At 36.0% G+C, this 20,201-nt stretch overlaps 1 protein-coding gene across 1 annotated transcript in view; it reads left to right on the top strand.

Annotated features, from left to right (window-relative positions):
- Window positions 1–20,201, top strand: part of LTV1 (LTV1 ribosome biogenesis factor) — a 131,000-nt gene that overhangs the window by 74,158 nt on the left and 36,641 nt on the right. Inside the window, exon 8 of the mRNA XM_090415620.1 lies at window positions 8,585–8,769. Within this exon, the coding sequence (XP_090271746.1) occupies window positions 8,585–8,769 (185 nt within the window). The remainder of the gene's footprint in view (window positions 1–8,584; window positions 8,770–20,201) is intronic.

The following is a 20,201-nucleotide window of genomic DNA, read 5'->3' as shown; positions in this document are numbered from 1 at the left end:
TATGTGAGTCCTGAGAAAGCTTGGGAGTGTGAACAGATGGCATCAATGGCAATATCATATTAAAAAAACGAGGATATTAGGAAAAAACTTGCTATTGTTAGCATTCAGGAATGTGTTATCAGAGCTAATCTCAGGTGTTATGTCACTTAAACAGAATGGGGAATTCTGTTTAAGGGTACATATCAGGAATTTGGTGATAATGATGAAAGCACTTTTTACTGTATCAATCCACCTATATCTTGGCCTTTCTCTGGATCTTTTTTCCTGCCAATCTGGCACAGAATACTTGCTTGTTAATCTTTCCCCTCCCATTCTGTTTAAGTGACCAAACCACCTCAGATTAGCTGCACTAATACATTCCTGAATGCTAACAGTGGCAATTTCTTTCCACCTTTTTAATGTGATACTGCCATTGATGACATCTGTTCACTTCACTAGTCTTTTTCAGAACTCTCATATCAGAGGTCTCCAGTGTTTGATCAAGTGTTTTATTTCTAACCTAGCTCTCAGATCCATGAGTTAAAATTGATTTGAATACGATCTTGTATACAGCTAAGTAAGTGTTTTGACTAATTTCTTTATTATTCCATATTAATTTATTCATTTGGCTTCCTACCATACCAGCTTTGTTCATTCTGTTGTCTATTTCCATATTTAATTTGCCATTTTCATTAAAAATTGTGCCTAAATAGCTGAGATGTTTTACTTGTTCTGTAGGTTTATTATTCAGGATACAATTAATGTTTTCAATGTTTCTACCTACTTATCTAGTACTTTCTGCATATCTACCATTAGTCAGGTAGATATGCAGACTTGTATTGGATTTATTCCGAAGTATAACATCATTTGCATAAAGTAAAGAGCTAAGATTGCCAGTTTTGATATCAGATTTAATACCACTTTCCTTCATAATTTGATCCATATAGATAATGTGCATTCTTGTCACATACCTGATTTTACTGCAAACTGTCTTTCTATACCTCCATCAAGTCTAACTGCTGACTTACGGCTTAAATAGAGACTATGTATTACTTGATTGAATGTCTCATTTACACCACATAACTGTTAGCATTTTGAAGAGCTTTCCTCTTGGCACCTTGTCATATGCCTGAACAAAAAATACAAATCCCTGTTATATTCCCAGGATTTCTCCACTATGTGTCTTAAAGTGAAAATCTGATCCTGACAACCCCAGTTTGACCTGAATCGATCTTGTTCTTCACCAAGCTTCTCTTTCACAATATTTCTAATCCTTTCTCAAGTATACTGGCATAAATCTTACCAGGAACACTCAATAATTCTTGCATTCAGTTTTATTTCCCTTTTTATAGATGGGTACTGTGAAAGCTCTGTTCCAATCATCTGGAATTTGACCCTCTGACAGGCCTTCTGAAATGCAATGGAGCCACTGTAAAACTTTAATACCTTCATATTTGAACATTTCTTGTCAAATATCATCTACTTCAACTACCTTTCCACATTTCAGGTTTTTGATTACTTTTTCTACTTCAAGTAAGGATGTGTGTTTCTGACTGTATTCCTGTTGGGAGTTTTCTACAATCATGCTGACACTGTTTATTTCATTTAGTAGTCTTTCAAAGTAATTACTCCAAACATCTACAATGTCTTTATCTTTAGTTTTCATGTGATCTTTGTCATCTCTGATTCCATTTACAATACTTTTTCCTCCATTTCTAAGCTTTTTTTAATAGCCTCCAGAATATTTTGCTACCTTTCTGAAATTTATTTTCTATGTTCTTACCAAAGTTTTCCATTACTTTTGTTTAGCTAGTTTTACACAGTGCTTTGCTTTCTTACATTTTTCTCTATATTCTCTAAGAGCACAAACTGACTTACTTTCCAGGAACTTTTACTATGCTTTCTTCTTTTCCTTCACTGCCTCTTTAACTTTCTGAGTCCACCATGGAGTTCTGATTTTTTTATCCTTACAGACAACCTCACGACATGCCTCTCTGGCTGAATCCATCAATGTTTTCTTCAGGATTTGCCATTGAACCTCCAAGGTTTGGTTCTTGTTTTCAAACTCTTTCATTTTTTTCTTCAATGATGTTTGTGTTTGAGTGTATACAGTTCACGTCTGTAACCTGCTCAACCTTGATTCATTTTAAAACTTTCTCACACTCTTCTTTTTGATATGGAATTCAGTTTTATCTTGCTCAAAACTGAATAGTTATCACTTCCTATTTCACATCCTCTGTATACTCTTGTGTCCTGAAGCAGTGAGCAAACATCGCTATCAACAATAACATAGTCAATGAGACATTTCTTATTTCTTGCATCTTCTCTCCATGTGAATTTCTGCACATTTTTATATTGGAACATAGTGTTAGTAATAACTAATCCATATCCTGAACAGAAAGCCAGCAGGCATTTACCATTAATATTAGCTTTGTGCTTTCCTTCAGATTTTCTGAAAACATTTCTGTTTGTCTGGTCATTTCCTACTCTGCTGTTTAGATCTTTAACAAGAAGCAATTTTTCATTCAGTCAGCTGCCTTCTCTAATGCCTTAAAAAATTCTTCCATTTCTTCTTTGGTAGAACCTTGTTTGGGAGCATAAGCACAAACACGTCTTATTATCCAGTTCTTTATTCTGATATTTGCCCACATTACGCTACTTGATGTTGCCTGCCATTTGAGAAGATTATCCTAATATTTAATGTTGTGAATGCTATGGCTACTCTCTTTTTTCCCTGATTGTTATTGCCAGAATATAACATTTTTTTTTTGTCATTTAGAAAGATCTGACCTGTTTTTGTCTTCTTTGTTTATTATGTTGATCTGGTACTTATCCAATTCTTTTCCATTGATGCTTCTTATTGATAGTATCAATCTTGAACTTTGTTGATGTTGAGGTTGAGAATTTTCTGGGACATTGTCTCAACTAGCATAAAATTCTGTCATGTTGTACCATCATTTTACATTGTGGTTTAAGCCAATAAGAATACAATTGGTTGGCTTAATCCCAAATTGCCATCCCATCCTCATTCGTCCAATATCCAGGTATGAGGGTGGTTCCATAAGTTTCCGGCCTGACTAAATTTTAGAGTTGATAAAAAGAAAACAACTGTGTCACTTTTCAACATAATCTCCCTTTATTTCAGCATACTTTTTTTACATCTTTGAATTAACATTTCTATGTACTTGAAGAAATAGTCTGTACTTTTGTCTACAAAATGGCCTAAAACTGTCATCTGTTTTAGGCCATTTTGTCACCTCATTGTCATCTGCAAATTTTCTTCCTTGAAGGACTTTCTTCAGTTTTGAGGAAAGGTAGTAGTCACTGGGTGCTAGATCCAGGCTGTAGGGGTGGGTGTTCAATCTCCTGGAAGCCACATTTCTTCACTACAGCCTTGACAACAATAGCCATATGGACTGGAGTATGATCGTGAAGCAGACGAACGCCATGACTCAGTATTCCTCATATCTTCTCCTTTATGGCGGCACGCAGTTTGTGCAGGAGTGAAGCATGATATTCTGCATTCACAGTGGTATTCTTTTTTTTGAAGTCAATCAAGAGAATTTCCCAGCAATCCCAAAAGATTGTTGCCATGATCTTCTTAGTGGACTGAATGACCTTGACTTTTCTTGGCAGTGCTTCGCCTGGTTTGTGCAACTCCATGGATTCACTTTTGGAAAGAGAATCATAATAAAGGACTGTGGCTTCATCCTCAGTGACAATGGATTCCAGCACTTCTCTCTCTGATTCCCTTGCCAAAGTTCTAAAAACTTGCAGGAACAAGTCAAACGATTCTCCTTCTGAATTGAAGAGAGAAATCAAGACACCCACATTGTACTGTCCTTCGTCATGTGAAGCTTCTCATGAATGATGCGAAAGACGGTTCTTATAGAAAGCCCCAACCTTGCTGAGATTTCTTTGACCTTCAGCCATCTATCATTGAGCAGGTCCTTCAACAAGAGAAATTTTCCTCATTCATTACCTCCACAGGCCGACCATGTTGAGGATCATCTTCGATGCTCTCTCTCTTCCTAGGCGAAACTGTTTAGCCCATTCTTTTACGGTGGAATACGAAGGAGAAACTTCCCCACGAACACCATCCAATCAGTTTGATATCACTTGGGGGTAAAGCCCTTCTTTGGTGAAAAACGTTATCACAGCATGGTACTTAATTTTTAACATTACAGCCACTTAGCATGCCACGGGTTAGTCAAACGAGTGCCTCCAAACTGAATAACGCAGGTAGAGATTTGAAACTGGTACACTAACCTCCCCATAGATGGTGCTATCTGTCAAGCATGGCATTTTAAAATTGGTGCAAATTTTGTATGTCAGGCCAGAAACTTTTGGAGCCTACCTTGTAGATACTGAACAGAGTGCACCACAAGAAGGTGAGGATCAGACTTTAGGTTAGACACCTCAGTTGGTTCTCTACATTCCTTTAAAAGCTGCGTGGAGGTCTTCCCCCAGTTATACAGCTTTGACCCCTAAGCACCCCCTAAACATTAGTTAACTGTTCAAAGTGTTTTTGTCAGATCTGCTGGGATTTCTCATTTCCCCCTTCCACACTTAATTTGTGTTAGACTGTGGTTTTGGGATTCGTTTCCCTTCAGGTTGTCCCCTCCAGATCATGAAATGATCACAGATGTGTCTGTTGTGTAATGCTTTCTTTAATGTGCCATATGAATTCTGTAATTTGTAGAGTTCAAACGTGTAGCAAGGCTTATGTGTTCATCGTACATGTTGTTTAATTTTGACAGTATATATCAGAACACAGAATTATAAGTAAATAATTATTTATTGACTTATTGCTGATATTTCGCTGGTGTTATAACCAGCATCTTCAGAGCACAAAAACATAGTTTGTCACAGTATGTGAGACTACAAGAACATGGTGTAACAAAGGGACTAGTTTAACAAAATTGTAGAAACAACACAAAGACTAAAGTCCTAATTAGGCACCCTCTATCTAAAAAAAAAAAAAAAAAGCAGAGAGAGAAAGCAGGTACTAGTTGTCTTAAGATGATTGTCTCCCAAATCTTAGGATATTTATACAGCTATATTTGTTTAGATTTGGAGTATGTTTCAAGGCTTCTGTTGCTTCTAAGAACAATCTCTCTGACTTGTAAAAGCTTCTGTGCAGTACTTTTGTTTTTGTTTTCTTCCAGTTGATCCTGTGTGCAGGGCATCCAAACAATGATCTTCTAGGCCTGACTTGCCATAGTGATAGTGCCAGATGTATCTTTTATGTTCACTGATGCAGATGTCCACAGTTCTTCCTGTTTGACCGTAGTAAGCTTGATCACACGAGCAGGGTACTTCGTAGACTCCTGGATGTGATAAAGGAGGGATGCTGTTCTTGGGTGAACGGATGAGAGTTGCTAATTTGACACACGGTCTGAATACAGTGCGTAGTCGATGTTTATTGAGAATTCTAGATATCTTTTCCGATGTACCTTTAATGTATGGGATGGTGACTGTTTTGTTATAGTTCTCTGTGGTGGATAGTGGGAGGAGTTTCTTAAGAGCATTTAGTATTCTGTTTATCTTATGGGGATTATAGCCATTGGCCAAGAATGTGTGGCATAAGTGAGCCAGTTCAGCACCAAGAGCATTGTCATTGGAACAGATTGCTCTCGCTCTGTGGGTTAGCGTTTTTAAGATACCATACTGTTGAGAAGGGTGATGTTGGATTGTTTGTGTAAATATCTCCCTGTATCTGTGGGTTTTCTAAAAACTGAGAATGATAAGGAACCATCTGGAAGACGTGATTAGTGTATCCAGGAAGGGCAGACAGTTATTAGCTTCCAGTTTCATTGTAAAGTGGATTTTTGGATGTTAGCTATTTAAATGCGCTAAGAATGTATCCAGTGCCTTGGCCATGTGGCCAAATAGCAAGCATATCATCAATATAGCGTAGCCAAAGTGTTGGTTTGAGAGTGACTGTATTGATAGCTAGTTTTTCCAGGTGTTCTATGTAGAAATTGGCTAAGGGGAGCCCATGGCTGTCCCATCTAATTGTTTGTATATTTTCCCTTTCCATGTGAAATATCCTGCATGTATTGTGGATTTAAATAGTTCAAATATATCAGGGGGAAAGTGTGACTTTAGCAGATTAAGGGTACATTTGTGAATAGTGAGGTGATATCAAAGCTCACCATTAAGTCTGAGCTTTTTAAGGTATGGTGTTCTAAAATCTTTTTAGGTGGGCAGAATTTTTGACAAAGGGAGGGAGAATTGTTTGTGAGAGTGGCTAGTAGCTTAGCTAAATGTCTAGTCATTTTGTATGTGGGACTATTTATACTATCTACAATTGGTCGTAAGGGTGTACCTTGTTTGTGAATTTTTGGTGCTCCATGTCCTGTGTGTTTTAACATGGAAGGGCTTGAGTTTGTTTACTGTTTCTTTAGGCCAGGAGGTGACTTTTTTCAGTAATTTACGCACCTTATTCTTTTGTGTGTTGGTGGGATTGCAATCTATAATTTTGTATGTTGACTAGTCGTGTAATAAAAAAAATATATATATAAAAAAAATAAAATTAAAAATTAAAAAATATAAACATAAATGGATGGAACACGTTCAAAGAATGAAAACAGAAAGATTACCAAAACAAGCCTTAAAGTACATTATTTTCCTAATGGCTTGTAAAAGTACAAGCCATTAGGAAAAAGAAAACCAGGACGTCCTCTTAAACGATTCAACGATGACTTCTAAGGCCAGAACAGGCATGCTAGGCCTAAATCCTTGAAACGCATGTGATGATGACTAGTCTTGTAACAGTGTGTGCATTTTGTTTTCATATTCTGTTGTGTCCATCACCACAGTTGTGTTCCCTTTGTCTGCTTTTGTTATGATAATCTGGTTATTATTATGTAACTCTTTAAGAGCAATGATTTCCTTATGAGGGATATTATTTCTGGGAGGCTTAGACTGGATTAGGATGTTGGCCACATCTAAACGTATGTTATTGGCTATTGCTAGAGGCAGGTCGTATATTCCCCGTTTGACGGACTCCATTATTTCAGCTTTTGGAAAACTTGTTTGGGAGTAATGATAAAATTGTACCCCCGACTTAAAGCACTAATGGCTTCTTCGTTAAGGTGAGCGATGATAAATTCACAATGACGTAATCTTGTTGTAATTGCAGTCGTTGTGTAGCACTGCATTGTTAGAGATTTTTAAACTTTTTCTGGTGCTGGTTTTTGATCATGATGAATTCTTTTCTAGCTGTTGCGTCAGCTAGAAAAGAATATGGCTGTATAAATTTGCCTAAGATTTGGGAGACAGTCATCTTAAGACATAACTAGTACCTGCTTTCTCTCTCTGTTTTTTTTTTTTAGATAGAGAGTGCCTAATTAGGACTTTAGTCTTTGTGTTGTTGCTACAATTTTGTTAAACTAGTCCCTTTGTTACACCATGTTCTTGTAGTCTCATGTACTGTGACAAACTATGTTTTTGTGCTCTGAAGATGCTGGTTATAACACTAGCGAAATATCAGCAGTGAGTCAATAAATAATTATTTACTTATAATTCTGTGTTCTGATATATACTGTGAAAATTAAACAACTTGTAGAGTTCAGACTGTTGCTTCCATAGAATATTGAAATAATAATAATTTTAAGGATAAATATGCCTTAACAGTTAATAATTCGAATGTGTAGCTAGTGCTTTAGATTCTATGTTATAAATTGCTACCATACTCTAAAAATTAGTGTCTTTAAAATATTCTATACTTAGTTATGAATTGGTGAGGCTGTTTAGCTCTAACTAATTTTTTGAAGAGACTAGTGGGTAGCCACTTCTATCCTTAGCTCTCACTGATAGTGACCCAAGGCTATCAGTGAGAGCTGATAGCCTTGGGTCATATCATATGCTCCTTCCCAGATGCCTAAGAAATGGCATACCTGTTGCCATAAAAAATAAGAAACATTCATTTAGCACTGCATTAATACTTTGAGGCTAGAACGGTTTGGTGTTTTGTTACAGTGAGTGAATTCACTATAGAAGTATTTGCTATATTGGGAGTCAGCTATTTCAAAATCTGAATGGCGTTGTTAACACCAGCTCCTGATGAGCAATGAAATTTTCTTTAAAACTGTAATAGTTCTATTGACATGGTCTTAAAAGATTCATGTAAAAGTGCTGCATCATGCTCTTTTGAACTGGCATTCAACATTGAGTTTATGATAACATTCTAAAGCAGTGATATGAGATTACATATTTACCATATGCAGTGAAACAATGAAATATTAGACTCATTGTTATAAAAACTTTCTCATTATAACACACTACTGAAATGCCTTAGCTAAAGGCCACAAGAACAACTGTTTAAAGTAAACCTTTCCACTATAACAAACTTCCTTTAGTTCCTTCAGGTTGGCTTTTTTGGATATTGAATTATGAGATTAGGCTTGGATATTAGATCAAATAATTTTAATTAAAGAAGCTGATCTAGATAGAATTATAGAATGAAATCAGAATTTCTGAAGTATGCCAGATTAGTTTGTTTATATAGTTGCCCAATTTGCAATATTTAAATCATAAAATTTCACTTCTAAAAAAAAGAATTTTTTTTTAAATTAATTATTTGTATTGCATTTTTAAGATCTTTCAAAGATGTAATCCAGCCAAAATTAAAACATACCAGTGAAGATACAGATGCAGAAGGTGATACAGAAGAAGAGGAAGAAAGTAGTAGTGAGGAAGAAGAAGAGGAAAAAGAGAAATTAGTGCCTACAACATGTGCAGTGGCTTCCAAGGATGATAGATGGGACTGCGAGTCCATTCTGAGTAAGCTTTACTTTACAAGCATTCTGGTTTTAGAAAGAAGTCTTATTTAGAAAAAAAAAAAAAAAAAATCTGTGTAGTTTCAAGGTACACTTCTCTAGAAGTGTTGAAAACAGTGATCATCTTCTTCCTGGCTTCACGTGTTAGGCAATTGTTTGCCTGTAACGTTTTCAAGGATTTAAAAGTCTTCTTCCCATCTCCTGGGTCTTCCTCTTGAATAGTGTCCCTTTGGTTTGTATTTCTAGGCAATATTTGACCATCTGTCATCATTTATTCTTTCTGCTTGAAGTTTTTTTTCAGTTCTTTCAATAGTTTGTGATGTCTTCTGTTATGTTAATTATGGATAATTGTTTTCTTATTTCTTCATTTATTATTTTGTCTATTCTTTTATAGCCTACAAGCGGTCTTAGGAACGTCATTTCTGCAGCTCCCACTTGTCTTTTATCTCATTCTCCCCAAGTCCATGTTTCACTGCCATATTTCAGAATTGATTTGGCTATTATTTTTTATGGTTTTATTTGGATTGTTCTAGACATCTGTTTATTGAAGTGTCTGTTCAAAGTTCCAATGACTGCTAAGAATTTTTGCTTTTTATATGCAATGTCGATTTCTCCGTTGGTGCTTATGTAATTTCCTAGATATTTAAATTTGTTCACTTGTTCTATTACTTTGTTGTGGATTACTAGTTTGCATCTTTTAATTTCTTTGCCTTGAAATGTTCTATTACTTTGTTGTGGATTACTAGTTTGCATCTTTTAATTTCTTTACCTTGATTTCATTTTATTTATTAAGATTTTCATACTGTTCTATTGATTTGTTCAATACGTCTAGATTTTTCTGTAATTGGATTTTATTTTCAGCAAACAGTGAAAATGATACAGGTAATAATAACTATAAAAATAGAGAAAAACTCATGTAAAAAACTTAATGTAAAATTTTTACTTAAGTGTCATAGGCATCTTCAGTACAGGATTATAGAACAGCAATTAAACAGTAAGAGACAATTCTGGAAAAGCACCACCTTAGTAGCTAATGTAAAATATTAAAAATGGTCAATTTCCTAACTAAAAAAAAAAAAAAAATATACACAAATACATAAATAAAGTTAAGAAATATTAGTGTCTTTAAAAAAAGTACGTAGACCAATGCATCTGTTTATATTAGGACAATGAAGTAGTTTCTTTATGAAGGCATTCTATGAGGAAACAACTTTATGAAAGACACTTAGTTTTGCTCCAGTCATGCTCAGCAAGTCTAGACTAATCATGCTCATTGTGTTTAATATAAGACTTGTGTTCTTTTAGATGAATAAAAGCAGATCTTCCAGTGTGTCTAAAATAAGATAATCCACAAGAGCAAGGAATCTAGTAGACACTTGGAAAACCTAGAGGTGGAAGCTTGTCCTCAGGAAAAGTGAGAAAGTTGGGGATTTTTCTGATGGGGTGCAAGTCAACAAAAACGTCCATTAGTTTTAAAACTGTTGCTGTGCATTCAGAAATGCCTTTGCACATAAGGAATAGGAATGCAAGTTATTTCTTCTGCATTGGAGGAGGCAGAGATACTATAACTGTTAAAAGCTTTTTTGAGGAAGGAATCCTTAAAACCATTTGATAAAAAGGTGAATTTAATATTATGCTGTGATTCTTTCTGTAAACGTTTGTCTGAAGAACATAAAGCATGAGCACAATGTAATAAGGTCTTAATAGTTCCAGCCTTTTGACTAGGATGGTGGTGAGATTCAGTGTGGATATAATAGCCTGTATGAAAAACTAAAAATTGTAAGGTTCCATCCAGTTGGCATAGAATTAGAAGATCTAAAAAGGCAATTTGATTATTTATTTCCTTTCTAAGATGAATTGAATTCTGGGATGAAGTGCATTTCATTTAGAAAAACCTACTTTTCAGAGGAAAATCCATTCCAAATTGCAAAAATATCATCCATATATCTGTACCACTGTGTAGGTCTAGATGAAATGTTATCAAACATACATTGTTCAAAGTGTTCCATGAACAAGTTATCAATGGTAGGAGAAATAGGAATACCCATAGCTGTTCCATCAATTGTTGATATAATTTGTTTTTAAAGGAGAAATAACCTGAATGTATAACAAAATCAAATAGTTTTGATTTTGTTAGTTTGAAAACAATATATGAAAGAAATTCTTCCTGAAGTAATTCAGTGGTATCAGATAAAGGAATATTAGTAAAGAAGGATACACTAAGCTGATCATAACACTGGAAGCATCCAGATGAAGATCACAAATTTTATTTTTAAAATTCAAAGTGTTTTTATATAAGTAAATTGGATATATCTAAATAGTAAAGAAGTAAATTGGATGTATTTAAGTATCTTATTATTATTATTATTGTTCCGGGCAACTCCAAGGAGTCTACAGACTCATCGAGGGAGGCCTAACATCATGTCAAGAACAACTATTCGACATTGACACAGTATCTATCATACCTTGCCTTGAACTCATTCACGGTCATAGCACCCACAACAGACTCTGGAAGCTTATTCCACTCATTCACCACTCTCCAAGTAAAAAACCTAGCTCTAACACCCTTGTCAACCATGCTCTTGCCCAGCTTCCATGCATGGCCCCTAGTCCTCCAACCACCAGTCATATTTTTAAAAATATCTTCTGGATCAATCTTATAGAAACCCTTCAGTAATTTGAATGTCTCAATCATATCACCCCTCCTTCGCCTATCGTCCAATCTCTGCAACCCACAAACCTGCTATCATCTTGGTCACTTGTCTCTGGATCCTCTCCACTTCCTCCCCATCATGAAGAAACCCTGGTGCCCGTAACTGGGCGCAGTAGTCCAGATGGGGTCTTATCAAGGCTCGATACAGAGGAACAACAACTTGTTTGTCTCTGCATGTTAAAGTATTTTTCAGAAGCCAAGTGATTTGATGAGCTGATTTAGTCGCTTTTGCAATGTGCCCCACAAACTTCAATTCCCTATCCACCAACCCTCCCAAATCCCTGGCCTCATCAATCTCCTGGAGTACGGTTCCACCAGTGCAATATACTGCTGCTATTCTTTTCACCCCAAAGTGCATAACCTTACACTTTGCCACATTAAATTGACATCCATTTTTCCTAGCCCAGTCCTCCAAACTATCCAAATCATCCTGTAAAATTTTGACATCCTGTGCACTCACAATTGCTCTACCCAACTTTGCATCATCAGCAAACAAGTGAACACTTCCTCTCAAATCCTTTCCAAGAACCCTGCGGCACACCACTAGTCACAAGCTGTCTTTTAGACTCGACTCCTGCATAAACCACTCTCTGGTATCTCTCCTTTGACCACTCTCCTATCCATCTCACCAACCCTATATCTATCCCCATCTGCTCCAGTTTACTGATTAGGGTTCCATGTGGTATCCTGTCAAAGGCCTTGGCAAGGTCCAGTAGTATCACTGTAAACCCATTACCCCTATCCAGTTCAGCCGTCACTGTGTTATAAAACGTGAGCAAGTTACTGAGGCATGATCTACCCTTCACAAAACCATGTTGTCCCCCATACAATATCCCATTTTCATCTATCCAATCCTGTATTCTTTTCTTGACTAATTTCTATAAGACCTTGGCAATGATTCTTGATATGCTAATCGGTCGGTAATTTACAACAGCAGTCTTGGAACCACCTTTATGCAGTGGAACTATTTTCCCCTCTTTCCACCCCCTCGGGACTAACCCAGACCCGAGACTCAAATTAAACAAAATGGTCAAGGGTACTGACAATTCTTTAGCTGCTTCTCGTACGACACGAGCTGGTATACCATCCAATCCCACGGATGTATTGACACCGAGGTTATGCAATAGACTACTCACTTCCACTTCATTCACCACAATTCCCGTATAATCTACTGGTTTATTCGTTTCTTAAATGTCACCATGTGGATGATATATACTTGCAAAGTGCTCACTCAGTAACTCAACTATATCAACTGATTCAGTTATCTCCCTACCATCGGCATTCTTTAAAATCATTCTGCCATGTACATTTTTCCTTTTACTTGCTACATATCTAAAAAACTGTTTAGGATTCTCTTTAGCCTGCATGGCCAAAGTTCTTTCATAATCATTTTTTGCTTTTCTTACCACACTCGTTGCCCTTCTGGCCTGCGCTTTATACCGTTCATGTGCCTGCCGGTCACCTTTCTCCTTAAATTTCCTCCATAGTTGTTTCTTTTTTTGCAGCTCAAGCTTAATGGTGTTATTCATCCATTTAACCCCTACTTGATTTATTATTTGGACTCTAGGTATACAGTCAGCCATTGCTTCATGCAAACACTTCTTAACTGCCTCCCATGCACTATCAACTTCTAGTCCTTGCAGTTGTACTTGCCATGGCACTGAACCAATCAAACTCCTAAGCTTGTCATACTTTCCAGCCCGATAATTCCACATGTACCCTGTCTTAATTGAAAATTCCACACCTTTAGCCACCTCCCAAGTCGAAACCCTATGATCACTCTCACCAAATGGTGGCAATGTGGTCATATTTGTTACAGCCAAATCCTCAGATGTAATTACTAGGTCAAGCACCCTCTGACCCCTAGTATTTTCCATTACATGCTTTCGCAGATAGTTATCCCTTAATAACCGCATAAAATCCAATTCCTTTCTCCCATGTGTCCTCTCCTCACTCCAATCAATGCGACCATAGTTGAAATCTCCCATAATAATTACCCTCCTTCCACTCATTTCTTCTATTTGCTTGTGCATACTGTCACCACCATCTTTTCCATCACCTGGTCTATAGCAGCACCCAATTGTATATTTAGTTCTGCTAGTGTTACACCTGATATCTTAGGAATATAGTATTCTCAGCTATCATGGTGTAACATGAAGAATAAATATCATAAATTAGAACCCCTGCATAAAAAAAAAAATGAATTAGTTAATGGAAAATTTCTTGCATCCAGTAATATGTATAAAACGTAAGGGTTGCTGTTAAAGTAGCTGATAAAGGAAGGAATGTATTAATATTGTAATATGACTTAAAATATGGAATTCTAACTAAATAAGTAGCTAACAAAGGAAAGTATAGATTAATATTGTAATACGATTAAAAATGAGAGAGTTAAGTAAGTAAGTAGAAAAGGGTGAGTCATAAAATACGTTATGTGAGAGATTAAGTTATTAAGTAGAATTCATAGAAAAAGTTTGAAAGGCTAGCACAAGAAAAGCAAAGCTATTGCTTCGGGCCGATCCCCGGATGGAAACATTGAGAACGGGCTTGCCGATCAAATGACGTTTGGCAAGAAAAGGCCACCCTAATTGGTCGATGATTAAAAAACAAGTAGAAGGAGGAGAAAGGAAGTAAGAAAAGGTGCCGTTAGGGGAGCAGCTATAAAAGGGTTGGTAACCCCCTGGAGGAGGCCTTTTTTTTGGATAGTCGCTTTTGGCCTTGGAGTTTGGTTTTGGTTCCGGTGGAGTTCACGGGGGTTTCCTGAGTGGCGACAGGGGTGATATCTCCTCGTCACAACACGGAAACAAAAGTGAGTGGGATTTCGATTCCTGTTTTCCCGAGTAGGAAGCAAAGAAAAAATTGCCATAGAGTCCTAGAGAAGGGGGGATCTTCTTCGTTTCGACGCAAGTGATAACTACGCAAAGCAGAAAGCTGTAAAGAGATCGATGTGCTCATTGCTGATAGTAGAGCAAATATATGTGTGTTAAAGAAATTATAATTAAATTTCTTTAACTCCAACTTAGAACTGTTGAAGTTATACTAGGACTTTAGTATGTGATAGAATGTGTTATGTGTAGATTGACTAGTGTTAAAGATTTGTGAATGATTAAGAGTCCTAAGGTATTTTTGCATGTCTAATATATTGCACAAGATATTTAAATGACATAATTGTGTGTTAGTGCATATAACGGAATAGTGTGAATTAAGTAATTACGTATCCTAAGGATTGAATGCCTAATGTAATATATAAAATAATTGAAATGTCACAAGTATGTGTTAGCAGTGAATAACTTGTTAATCTACTTCAGTATGAAAAATCAGATAGTGTGAATTGATCTAATTTGTTCACACCAGGTGAATTTATGAATTAATGTGTATGGCGGCATAATCACAAATAGCCATATTGCTTATAATGATTTAATGTTAGTCTATAAGTATTTTAGTTTAGTATTTGAATTGTACCACGTTTAGAAACTTAATAAACCTTTTGTTCAATGATAAATGAGTTGTCTGATATTGCTAATCCAATGCACCGCTTAAAATCATCGTACCTAATCACGCGGGAAATTTAATGTTGAAGAAAGAGATTAAGAGTCACGACTGCAATAATATTTAAATACTAAGAGATATATTCGAGATTGACTTTCTCCCTATTTATGACAACATAAATGGTGCAGTTGATAACCACTTGAAAATGTTGTACTTAGTCACGCGGAAAATTTAAGTTGAGAATCGAGTTAAGTGTCACGACTGCAATAGTTACACTTTCAGATATATTTGAGTTCTTTCTCCTTGTTTATGTATGTATTATCCTAAACTAAATATCCCAAAAGGCACAGTATAAATACAAATATTAGGGGTACTAAGGGGAGCAATAACTTAGATATTGGTATAAGTTTTGGTAAAAACTCGGGCATAGAAGTTAGAAGAATATAGATAAAAGGAATTTGTAAGATTAGAGTAGAAATCATAAATTGGGACACAACACTAGCCACAATCTCACACCAAATGGCCTCAAACGTGCTCTTTTCTCTATCCTGCAATTCAACTTCTATTCTCCTTGGCTGTAGCTCATCAGCTATCATCAACAATACTCCTCCCCCCATTTTATTCTCCCTGTCATTCCTGAACACACTATACCCATCACATTCAATCCCACTAGCTATATCATCTACAGTCAGCCATGATTCACTAATACCAATAACCTGTGGTCTGGAAGTGCCAACCATGGCCAAAAACTCTTCCTTCTTGTTCCTAATACGCCTAGCATTAGTGTACATGAATTTAAGACCCCCATTAGCCCCAACCCTACCTTGATGTCTTATATTAACTATCCCACTCTGATTTGTTGTCCTTATTCGCTCGGGCATATTATATTCGTTCATACATTCAACTGCCTCCCTAAGGACCGTATATCTACCCCCCCCCCCCCTTAATAAATCTAGTTTCCCTGAATTTGCACATCCATTACATTCAGCAACACTTTCTCAAGTCTCCTTACACCGTAACCATTCAAATGCAAGCCATCCATCTTATATAGATCCTTTCGCCATCGAACTCACTCCACACATCCACAAATTCCACACCACTCGTCATACATAACCCACGCATAAAGTCATTCGCAATTATGGCCCTCCTTTTAAACATTTCACTGTCATACCGTGGCAAAAGACTAATCATTCTAACTCTCACTCTTTTCTTTTGCTACCTCAAAAAATTCATTCAGGTCTTCTATCATTTCCATTTTATCTCCTTTCAAATCATTCGTACCTGCCACAACAATCATTTCCTTCACCCTTTCCTTTTGCTCTCTAATAGACTCAGTTACATCCTTTATGGTCGCACAAGGTTGGTACGATTTTGTCAAATCCTCTACTAACACACCTCGTACTAACGAGTCTCCATACAGCACTCTATCCTTCATTTTGTTCATGTTCACACTCATACGCCTATTTTTCCTGTCATACTTTTTATTATTGGTTGGTTCATTCAGTCGACTTTTGCTCATACGCTCTAGCTGCTGTTTTGCCCTTTGTATCGCACCATTCAATAACGCGATCTCACTCATTGCATCTATCTCATCTTTTTTATTCTCTGTAAAACCATTAATACTATCATTCACACTTTCTACATTCACACTCTCACAATTCTCTGGTTCGCCGTTTCTTGTCATATCCCTATTTTCTTCATTCTGAAGTTTGACAAAAATATCACACTCACGATCCGAAATACACTTCAATTCCTCATTCTCCCTACATTTTCTGCACACATTCACTCCTTTATTATCATCTAACCACACTCTGACCGCACTCTGCAAAGCGTACATTTCGCAGATAGTACACTGAATCATCTCCTTTACATTACCGTTCTTGAAAGAAGATGGCCATCATTACTGGCCGCCATTTTCCTTCATACTGGAGCCATACTTACTAGTAACGTATTTTATCAAATTATAAATTATAAACACCAAAAACACACAAACAGATGCACTAAGATACGCAAGGCAAACAAAACTAAGCAATATTAAAGTAAATTTATCAACGATAACTGAAAATAACGCTTATCTTATCAGGAGCTTTCACGAACATTACACACTACGAATCCCTCTAGCGGCGACTTCCTGACATAGATTATGTTATAAACACTTTAGTACACTAATAAAACTACAATAATATACTAAAATTACACAATTAAATCTAACAAAATATTAATAAATCAACAAAAATCACAAATCTTTCAGGAGCTTTCCGACAGTACATCCTTTCACCAGCTAGCCTCGACACCAGTCCATCTTATAAGTTGGACATTCTATAAAGTCAACAACTGGTCTTGATGGAGTACTGGTTTATGAACTTTCAGAAGACCATATGGTCTATGTGGATGACCAAAGAAGGTTTTAAGCTTTTTCTTTTGTTCTTCATCCCAATTAGAAACATTATCAATAAGAGAATTAAGTCTGTTTATCTGACAACAAGTAGAATTAGATGAGGAACCCATAAGTAGAATAGTCTCAAAGTAATAGAGACATTTTTCTATCATATTATTTTTATCTCGAACTTCATGATGCTTCTGATGTTATGATCAGCTTACATATTGTATCTTTGTTTACTAATATACTTGTTAGCCATACTAATAATTAAATTGTTGTTATTCTTCAGGGACTTCAGCACTTTAAATTCAGAAAAAAGAATGATTAGGAAAAGGAGGCTTAGCACTAAAAATAATTTTTGCACATTCAAAACAAATCAACTGTTTTAAGAGATAAGGATCAAAGCTTCTATCTATCAATTAAAGATGCCAAGAAATTATATTCTTGGTTTCATCCTTCATCCAAGCGTAAGCAAACAAGGTTGCACTTGAAGTAACTTCACGACTAAGCTACTTGTATATAGAGGCTCATGATTTTATATCAATTGCCTTAGTATCCCATAATGCAATGCACATATCCTTATGTGCTCATAAGGATATGTGCATTACATTATGGATACTAAGGTAATCAATGTGAAGTCATGAACCCAGTCGGGAAGTTACTTCACATGCAACCTTGTTTGCTTACACTTAAAGATGCCAAGAATATAATTTCTTGGCATCATGATTAAAATTAATTTGATTTCAAATAATAAAATTTAAACAATCAAATTAATACAAACATATGTTATCTGCTATAGATACTTACACAGTTATTGCTCATGTTAATGTTTAATGGAGAAAACACACATCTAAAAATAATAATTAACTAAATTTATTTAGATAGATTATAAGTCAACATTAAATATAAGCAGTCTTTGAGACTGTCTATAAGATTCCATCACCACAATTCATAGAGGATACCAGTTAAGACTGCTGGTGCTAGGTTTTGAAATGTGCCTGTGAAGATGTCTTGGAGACAAGGTGAAATGTTGGCTTATAATATGATTACCTAAATAAAATTAGTCAGTTGATGTTATTTTTAGATGCATACAAACACATGCAAAATGCATGAAACAGAAAATATTTACAAATACAAATGGATAGCAATGTGTCTTTGTAAAAGGAATTAAAGCTAATGTACCGTGGATTACAATTCAGAGCAAACATAAAAAATATAATTTGAAAAAAATGTACACTTAAATACTTATTTTCTATATACTAATTGCAATCTGTAAGATCAGAGGAGCAAAATTAAAAACAAAAAAAAAATTAGCCATAACCTGCTTGACTTGACTAGTAGAAAGAGAATAGAGAAAGAGAGTATGGAGCGACTTGCCTTTCTTTGCCAAAAATGGTCAAGCATAAATGCCAAATAGCTACGCCTACAGTTTTTTTTCAGCATCTTGTACCAAATCAGGATGTTATATTCAGGCAGTAATGATCAATAGCAATAGCATTCAACACCAAGCATGTAGATAAATGTCTTGATTGAAAGGCAACTTTAAGTAGAGTGATGTGGGCACACCTCAAAATGAGAAACTGGACAATGAAACTTATTTGTGCCACTGGTCCCATAGAAGGTGGGATAGGCACAAGGAAGAAGTGGGAGAATTTTTCACATCATTAGAACAGGCAGCTAACATAAAGAAAATGGAAAAAGTGGTCCTTGTTGGAGATTTAAACAGAGTGGGAAATCCACTAAACATATAAGAATGTTTTGGGAAATTTTGGAGAGAAGAGCAAGCTGGTTCAAGATACAACAGTGAACAGAGGATCTGAAATTGAAAGTTAAATGAAAATTACTTAGTGCTAAGCAGGATAAAAATTGATATTACATTGTATGAAACAGTATGTAAGAAAGTTTTAAAAACTGATGTCTGGAGTAATTACTTTGAAAGACTTAAACAAAGCAAGCAGTGACAGAATCAAAGGAATTCAAAGAGGAGTGCATATCAATATTTGAGGTAGAAAAAGCCATCAAGAACTTGAAATGCATAAAAGCTGCTGGAATAGATGATATTCGACCAGAAATACTCAAGTATGGAGCATAAAAATTTTACAGTGGCTACACTGCATAATTCAGAGGGCCTGGTCAGGAGGTCACCTTCCCAATGATTGGAGTAAAGCTCTCCTAGTACCATCTATAAAAAAAGGGAATAAAACTGAATGTGAAAATTGTAGATGAGTTTCTCTATTAAGTGTTCCTGGTAGGATTTATTCAAGCATACTTGAAAAAGATGTTGAGAAAGATTGTGGAAGAGTGAAAATCTTGGAGAAGAACAAGGCTGGGTTCAGGCCAAATAGAGGATCATCATCATCATCAAATTCCTGCCATGTACCTTCAAAGGGTGTACAGGATATGATAGTACTACATGAAAAAAATTACATCATTACTAACTTCCTATCTACAATTTTCCTCCAAATCAGTCTATTACTTGTCAAGACTCCAACAATATCGGATCTTATATTTCTATCATCTAAGGCACTTTGTACCGTATCAATAAACCTATATCTTGGTCTTCCTCTGGGTCGTTTTGCTGCCAACCTGGCAGAGAACACTTGTTTTGCTAATCTTTCTTCGCCCATTCTGTTTAAGTAACCATACCACCTGAGATTAGCTCTGCTAACGCATTCCTGGATGTTGACAATGTCAAGTTCTTTCCTAACATCCTCATTTTTAATATGATACTGCCATTGATGCCATCTATTCATGCCTATAATCTTTCTCAGGACTCTCATATCTGCGGTCTCTAGTCTTTGGATCTGAGAGCTGGGTCAGAAGTAAAACACTTCTGACCCAGCTCTCAGATCCA

The sequence above is a fragment of the Typopeltis vanoorti genome, chromosome 3 (assembly GCF_054136105.1).
Source record: "Typopeltis vanoorti isolate ZY-2024b chromosome 3, IOZ_Tvanoo_1.0, whole genome shotgun sequence".
Taxonomy (NCBI): Eukaryota; Metazoa; Arthropoda; class Arachnida; order Uropygi; family Thelyphonidae; genus Typopeltis; species Typopeltis vanoorti.
Note: the sequence above shows the minus strand (reverse complement) of the source record. Positions and strands in the feature narration are given on the sequence as shown.